This window comes from Marmota flaviventris, chromosome 3 (genome assembly GCF_047511675.1).
Source record: "Marmota flaviventris isolate mMarFla1 chromosome 3, mMarFla1.hap1, whole genome shotgun sequence".
NCBI classification, from domain to species: Eukaryota; Metazoa; Chordata; class Mammalia; order Rodentia; family Sciuridae; genus Marmota; species Marmota flaviventris.
Genome location: NC_092500.1, coordinates 152,113,390 through 152,122,344, shown reverse-complemented (window position 1 = coordinate 152,122,344; position 8,955 = coordinate 152,113,390). Strand labels below are relative to the sequence as shown.

Below are 8,955 nucleotides of genomic sequence, written 5' to 3'. Positions count from 1 at the left end.
AATCTGACATAACTTTCCTATGTACATATATGAATATACCACGATGAATCTCCACATCATATACAACCACAAGACTGGGATCCTAATTAGAATAAAATGTACTCCATGTTTGTATAAATATGTCAAAATATACACCACTGTCATGTATAACTAAGAAGAAATTTAAAAAGAAAGAAAAAAATGTTTAATTTGAGAATTTTAAAAAATTTCAATATTATCCTAGTTTTCCTTGCTTTGAAAAGGATACAGCTCAATCCTCACTGGTACCTGCTAGAGGTTAAGAGGGCCCTTCTATTTCACCTCATGTCATTGGATCACTTTCAGGCCTGGGGAGAGGAGAATCAGAAGCTACTGGGCTTAGGTCTTCCTATGTCACTTGGTAGAGGGATGTAAAATGTTGGTCTTTATGGATGGTACACCTATGGCTAATTGAGGCTCCATTTCACTGCCCTTATTGTGGAGCTAACTAAGAGTTTGGTACCGCCTTTAAAGGCAGATCTGTTAGTTATTTGGTTATTTAATGAAAGTTAGGTTGTTCAATCAGTGCCATGATGTTGCTAATGTGTGTGGAATGGACAGCCCATCAGTACACTGAGTGTTTTTGTTGGACCTGTCAAATGTCTGAAATTGCCATTATGGAAAAAGGTTCTGGGGCACCTCACTAGGTATTTGTTGAAATTTCCATTTTCAGTCATTTTTCCAGAAAGTAAAATTTCAGTTCGGGACTTTCTTGTTATTTGTTTTTGTTTTGTTTTGGTCTGTACTTTTTGGAGGTTCTGAGTGAAGATCTGACCAGCACCCCATTTGGGATATATATTACAGAAAAAAGGAAAATTCAATAAATCCACTGTGTTATCATTATTTAAGTTCAGAGATCACTGTTCAGTGTGTCTTTTTCTTTTTAGCTTTCAAGGTCTTTTTGTTGTTGTTGTTTTCCATTGACTTGTTTCCACTTTATTATGTTGTATTTAGAGAGAAGAATAAAGGAAAACTGAGAATATACCACTTTGTTCCAGAACACAAATTGATCACATATGTTGAGTAATATTCTTTAAAAATGTAATCAAGTATAAATACTTTTTGAATAATACTTATGTCATTCCAAGGAATAATCACTATCAAGGTGACCATTATTTATTATTTATATAAGTAAGCCAGGCATTATGTGATGTTGGTATTCATGAAAGAAACAAATAATGTTGTTGAGTATCTTCCAGTTGGACAAAGCTAATGAGAAGAGAAAATTGGGGAAGAAAATTAAATACATATTGAGCCATAGGGAGGTAAACGGTAGCTAATACATAGGAAATCTAAAATATAACATAAGAGTGATTTTTAAAAATTTCTTAGGTAATGGTATCAAGTAATTTATCATTTAAAATTGAAAAGACATTATTACTTATGTCAATTTAATGTGTGTAGATTGGAACTGTTTAAGCAGTTCAAGATCTATTAGTAGATTAACCTTAAGAATTTTTGTTATATTTATTGTGAAAATGTTTGCAAATGTTCATATATCTAGAAAATAATATAATTAATCCATTTTTATCCATCATTCACATCCAGTGATTATTAATCAAGGCCAATTTTCATTCTCTTTACACCCTCTGGCTCCCTCTTCCTTAACAATATTTATCAGCAAATTCCAGGCAGTTTCTTGTGTCAGTCCTTGATTGAAGCACAAACCACTTTTATCTTACCCTTTCTCTTTCTTCTCACTGTGCCCTCTCATATGTACTTCCATCCACATATTGCTTTTTATCTTGCTTGCAGGGATACAGAGAGAGAGCTCTGATGATTCAGCTCTGCCAGAGGACAGATCCTAAATGATTAGCCCTGGTACACAGAAGAATTAGCCACGCCAGCTGTGACTCCTAGATCTGACTTCTTCAAACAAATTTTGTTGTAGGTGTGGCTTCATAATGAATACAATTGATGCTCTGTTATACACAAGGGTCTTATTCCTGCTTGACTGGTTTGGAGTATCTTGGTCCTTTTCTAGGCTCACCCAGGCTGAGCACCCCCAATACCACAGCCCCCCAGACGTGGTGATTCCTTTGAAGATAACTGACACTACTGGAAAAATGAGACCTCCAGGTTGGGTGTCTTATAGCATGAATTTTGGGGGCCAGAGACACATTGTTCACATCAAGGCCAAGAAGCTGTTGCTGTACAAACACCTACCAGTGTTTACCTACACAGACCAAGGTGCTCTGCTGGAGGACCATCCTTTTATCCAGAATGGCTGCTATTATCATGGTTATGTGGAGGGGGACCCAGAATCCGTGGTTGCCCTCAGTAATTGTTTTGGGGGCTTTCGAGGAATGTTAGAGATAAACAACATTGCTTATGAAATCATGCCCATGATGTTTTCTACCACATTTGAACATCTGGTTTATAAGATGGACAATGAGGAGACAGAATCCCTAACACAAAGATCGGGCTTTATGAAAGATAAAATAACATGCCAAATAGAATTTCAAGAGGTTAATAATTTCACTCTGAAGCAAAGTTCCTATGAAGGCTGGTGGACCCATTATAGGATTATTGAAATTGTAGGGGTGATTGACAATTATCTATACGTTCACTATACAGGGAATGTTTCAAAAATTATGATGGATCTGTTTATTGTGTCAAATATAGTGGACTCCATTTATAGTGTTCTGGATATAAAGGTGTTAATGTGTGGTTTGGAGTTGTGGACTAATAAAAATCCCATTGTAGTAGATGATATAAGAAAATCTCTGGATCTGTATTGCAAGTGGAAAACTGAAAATATTCTTCCCCGGTTAAAGCATGATACCACACATCTTTTTATACACAGGCACTTAAGAGGATTAAGTGGCCTTGGCTCAACTAAGGGAATGTGTAATCCACTTCGTAGCTGTGCAATTGTTACTTTTATAAACAGAACCTTGACCCTGTCTGCAATTGCTATGGCTCATCATTTAGGTCATAATTTGGGGATGCCCCATGATGACCCTAGTACATGTAAGTGCTTACCACGTAAATGTATAATGCATGAGGATAACCCACCAACACCCAAATTTAGCAATTGCAGTTATAGTTTTTTTTGGTGGTTTACCCTAGAAAGGGCACAATGTTTGTTTGAGCATCTATATACAAAGGATATCTTCTTCAGAAAACGCTGTGGGAATGGTATTGTTGAAGATCAAGAGGAATGTGACTGTGGACCTTTACGGCATTGTGCAAAAGATCCCTGCTGTATGCCGAATTGCACTCTGAGTTATGGGTCAGCTTGTGCCTTTGGGCTTTGTTGTAAAAACTGCCAGTACTTACCATCAGGAGAAGTGTGTAGAAAAGAGGCTAATATATGTGACCTTCCAGAGTGGTGCAATGGAACTTCCCATAAGTGCCCAGATGATGTATTTGTGGAAAATGGAATTCCCTGTAATACCTCAGCCTACTGCTATGAAAGAGAATGTAATGACCGCACTGCACGATGCAGGCAGATTTTTGGCCGAGAGGCAAAAAGTGCAAATGAGATTTGCTACACACGAATAAACACACAAGGTTCTCGTTTTGGCCACTGTGGTCTCAGAGGCTCTACATATGTAAAATGTAATGTCTCAGATGTCTTGTGTGGGAGAATTCAGTGTGATGGTGTGAAAGAAGTTCCCTCACTGGATCAGCATACTACTGTGCATTGGGCCCACTACAATGATGTAAACTGCTGGGGTACTGATTACCATCATGGAATGAAGATTCCTGATATTGGTGATGTGAAAGATGGCACAGAGTGTGGTCATGACCATCTCTGCATCCATAGACAATGTGTCCATATATCCATCTTGGACAGTAATTGCTCACCTTCATTCTGTAACATGAGGGGCATCTGCAACAATAAACATCACTGCCATTGCAACTATCTGTGGGACCCTCCCAACTGCGAGATACAAGGCCATGGAGGTAGTGTTGACAGTGGCCCACCTCCTAGAAGAAAGAGGACAACCAGATTTTGTTTCCTGTGCCTAATATTATTTATTATTTTGTGCATTTTAATACTTTGTTGTATTTGGCTTTGTTTAAAGGGAAGAAAGAAAGAAGAGCCAGAAGTTGATCAACAACCTATGGAAGTAGGGAAAGGATTACAGAGCCAACCTCCCTCGATGGTTTCCCAGCGACCACAATCAATTCCAAGAGCCCCATCCAGAATTTCAAGAACCCCATCTACAATTCCAAGAGTCCCATCCAGACCAGGTTCAAGAGTCCCATCCAGACCAGTTTCAAGAGCCCCATCCAAACCAACTTCTATTAAAAGATAATTCCTGATTTGTTTCTACTTTATTCACTGTTTTAAATAACTTAAAGATTTGTTCTTGAATTTTTGCTTCTTTATTGGCACATGGGTGAAGTACTATTTTTAAGTTATTGCTCCTCAACTCCAAAACTCATATCTATTTTTTACTCTTCTTCTTCTTCTTCTTCTTCGAGTACTAAGGATTGAACTCAGGGGCACTCGACAACTTAGCCACATCCACAGCCCTGTTTTGTATTTTATTTAGAGACAGGGGTCTCACTGAGTTGCTTAGCACCTTGCTTTTGCCGAGGCTGGCTTTGAACTCATGATCCTTCTGCCTCAGCCTCCCGAGCCTCTGGGATTACAGGCAAGTGCCACTACACCTGGCCCCATATTTCTATTTTACTAGTCCTCTCCTGATAGGGTCCTGCAATATGAGAATGAACAGGAACCTAGAAATCTGGTTCATTTTGTCCTGTTTATGTCAGTATTTCCTGAGTAACAAATTTTGTATTCACAGTAATAATTGGTTTTAATCCCCCATGCACACTGTTTCCTCTCTTCCTTGTACTCCCTCCGATCCTCCCCTCCTCTTCCTCCTCTTTCCTTTGTCTTCTCCTTCTCCTTCTTTGCATACCAATCTCATTGTCAGCCTCAGAGATAGCAGCATGGTTGCCTCAAGTGCTACCCTAAGAGTTCTAGATCCTAGCTGTTTCGAGCTCTTTACCAATATCCTAAATTTCCCATCTCCAGATTAGCAATACCATTAGAGTTCAGAGTTGCAAATCCCTGTGCCAGTTCTACAGGTTGGAAGGTTCAAGAAACCCCAGCCTCTTCCATTTGCTCCTCAACTGCATGAATGAAATCACCCTCTTGCAATAATTAATAGCAGTGTTTCTCTTACCTTGTTCTATTTTTCAACTGTTGTTTACTCAATTCCTTGTATTTAATACTTCTCTCAAAAATCACTGTTCTGGTTTCTCCTCTTCTGACTGAACCCTGACTATTACTATGTTGGCATGATGGAAAAAGCAGTAATGAGGAGGGTATCACAACTTATTTATTTATTTTTTTCCACTGCTTTTTACCATCTTTGAAAAATTACTTAGTTTACTTCAAAATAATGTGTGATGAAGAAAACAATTCCCTCAATTTCAAGATTCTTTTGGTTATTAAGTGAGATAAAGAAGATATTTATAATTTTAGGTAAAATGCAGGAAGTCTGAGAAGCCACGTGACTTTAGGAAAAAAAAACTACATAATATCAAATACAGTTTTTAAAAAATTACATTAAATGCATCAAACAGATGTGGAAGAAATTAGTAGAATACCTCAAAATTACAGAGAATAGAAAATCATTCTTAATTGTTAGAACTTCTTTTTACCTGGAATGCTAGCTTTAATATTTAATATTTAATATTTAAATATAAATTAAGAATCAATCTTAACCAACTCATGAAACTCCCTGAGTGCCTATTCAAGATAAGATTGATAAATTAGAAACTTAGGGGAATTGAATTCAAAATCAATTTTCCTATGTCATATTTACTGAGTTTAAATCCTCTGTGAGATGTGGGGTGAAGTTTATAAAGGTAGAAACTGAAAGGAAAGTGACCACAACACTCGGAGCAACCAAGAGATCTTTTATTGCAGCAGTGTCTGATCCACTGGAGGAAAAAGAGGAGGTCGGGGGAGAGCAGAGCAAGGGGGGATAGGGGAGAGTTTTTATAGTCAAAATCTAATGGGGTCTTTGAGTCTGCAAGCTGCCTTGTTGGCGTACAGTGATTGGATCATACAGTAGTTGCTAAGGGTGTCATCTTCTGCCTTTACAGCAGACTGGGCAGGGGCTAGATGTGGGTTTCCATTATACCAGATGGGTGGGGGTTGAGTGTTCAAGCCTTGAGGCAAACAAGTGATAAGGAACTAGACAGGTAGGGTCAAGTGTCCAGGCTACCCTGCAGGTAACATTTGTTCAGCCTGCTCCACAACTAACAGAAACATCTATATTTCTATTGTATTTAGGAAGCAAAGACCTGGTGGAAGGGGCTTGTCTAAAGCACATGTACTGCTTCCCATTTAAAATATTTACTTGGTTTGAAAGAGCTTGGTAAACAGGCTAGCAAGCAGATATTTGAATCTCTGAGCATTGGAACTCATTCACTCACTGCTCTTCATAGCCATAAAAATATAGTCATTTGGAATCTCAATAGTAATGTCATAGAAAGTTATCAGTCACTTGGCCTGTTTTCCAAAGAGAACATGAAAACTGCTCAAGTAGTACTTCTATTGTTGTATTATGTATACGTTGTAACATTGTTAAAACTTCCCATCCAAAAAACTATGGTCAGTGATAAAGAGAAAGAATATAACAAATATTGTAAAACAGAAGTTCAAATCTATCCAAGAGATAATCTAGAGAGTGGAAAAGATGATAGATAACAAAATGGTCTTTATAAATATAATGGCTTGCCTAAAATTTTTTCATTTTATAAAAATAATCTTCAAGAATAATCAGGAGAAAACTTCCCTTTGGCAGAAAAATCATTGCCCCAAGGTCAGCATTCAAAGAAATACTAAACCAGGTATGGTGGGACACACCTATAATCCCAGCAGCTCAGGAGGTTGGGGCGGGGGACTCATGATTTCAAAGCCAGCCTCAGCAAATTAGGACCTTAGCAACTAAATGAGATCTTGTCTCCAAATAAAATTTAAAAAGGGTTGGGGATGTGACTCAGTGGTTAAGCACCTCTGGGTTCAATCCCTGGTACTAAAACAAACAACAACAACAAATATATATATATATATATATATATATATATATATATATATATATATATATATACACACACACACACACACACATACATACATACATTACATTACATTAAGAAAACTGAATCATTACATTAAGAAAACTGAATTTCTTACCAGTCCATTATTATGCTAATAAAAGGTATGGACTGCCCAGGGATATCTTTTCTGATTGGTTTCACAAAAATTTTATAGCAGTATGTGTGTGTGTGTGTGTGTGTGTGTGTGTGTATCAGGCAGGAAAAACTCAATTCTACCAAGAAATATGGACATCCAGGTGGTATGAAAAACACAAGACAGAGTAAATTAAAAAGTAATTTTAAATTTAATTTATATTTTAATTTTATTACCTATGCAAATCAAAATTTATATTTATTGAGCATACCTAATCTGAAATTCCAAAAGCCAAAATGCTCCAAATTCAGATACTTTTTAAAGCACCAACCTGATTCTCTTAAGTGGAAAATTTCATGCTAGACCTCACTGTCACAGGTTGCAGTTAAAACCCAGGTACACCAAGCACAGTTTAGTCAGCATTCCCAAAGGGGCCAGAAACTCTCCCAGCCCTGTCAGGTGTGATGTACCTTTTATACAGGCAGCCAGATACACTCTATGGCAGAGAAAGTCCAGCTGCTGGAGAAACTGGATAGCAGTTTAAGTGTGAAACATTTTAGTATTGGTGTGTTGACATGACTACCATATATGATCCGAAAAAAAACAAGGATAATCTCTGTAGTTCTATGCTAAAAGTGATGAAAAGATATTAGTCAAAATAGAAAAATGCTGCATGAAAGTAAAAGCAAAAGCTTTGATCATGTCCTTAAGGAGTGGATTTGTACACACAATAGTGAACACAGGCAAGTTAATGTATGCTGATCATGAAAAATGCAAAGCTCTATCACAATAAACTAGACATTGTAGGGAAGTATGAAGACTCAACATGACGGTTGCAGAAATTTAAGAAAAGACATGGTATTAAAATTTTAACGATTTATGGTGATAAAGCATCTGTTGATCACAAAGCAGTGGATAAATTCATTGATGAATTTGCCAAGGTCATTGCTGATGAAAATTTTATGCCAGAATAAGTCTATAGAGCTCATGAAACTCACCGCTGTGGCATTATTAGCCTCAAAAGACACTGACTACAACTGATGAGGTAGCCCCAACAGGAATTAAGAATGCCAAAGACTGTATAATTGTGCTGAGATGAGCTAATAAAGTAGGACATTAGGCAAAATCTGTTTCCATATTGTTTAAGAAAACTGAATTTGTTACCAGTCCATTATTATGCTAATAAAAGGTATGGACTGCCCAGGGATATCTTTTCTGATTGGTTTCACAAACATTTTATAGCGTAGCTCATGCTTACTGGAGGGAAGGTAGGCTGGATGATAACTTCAAGATTTTGTTATTACTTAAAACTGTTCTACTCATCTCCCAGCTGAATTCTCACCATAGGTAATGTTTGTGCTGTGTACTTTCCCACTTCATTAATTCAGCCATGTGACCAGGCTGATCTTAGATCTATGAATACTAATTGTAAAACACTTCCTTGAACAGCATGTTAGTAGCAGTGAATATAGGTGTAGAAAGTTTGCAAAATGAGTTTAGCATAAAGAATGCCACAGAACCTGTTGACAGAGCTTGGAACATAGTTACTAAACATAATTCTGAGTACCTGTTATAACATCTCGCCTGTGACTATTTTCAGTGATGATGATGAATAAGGTGGTGACTTTGAAGAATTTTGTATGTCAAGAGAGGAAAAAAATATAACCTCCTCATATTTGCAAAACTAACTCAGTCTATTACTGATGTGGGAAAAGTGGATATCAAAGAATTTTAACACTGATAACAAGGCTCCACTTGTTAATTCATTG

At 37.2% G+C, this 8,955-nt stretch overlaps 1 protein-coding gene across 1 annotated transcript; it reads left to right on the top strand.

Moving 5' to 3' along the window:
* Positions 1-1,922: 1,922 nt before the first annotated feature.
* Positions 1,923-4,286, top strand: LOC114085841 (disintegrin and metalloproteinase domain-containing protein 29-like). The gene has a single exon (XM_027927173.3). It carries the CDS (start codon positions 1,923-1,925, stop codon positions 4,284-4,286), a length of 2,364 nt encoding a protein of 787 aa, XP_027782974.3.
* The last annotated feature ends 4,669 nt before the right edge of the window (positions 4,287-8,955 follow it).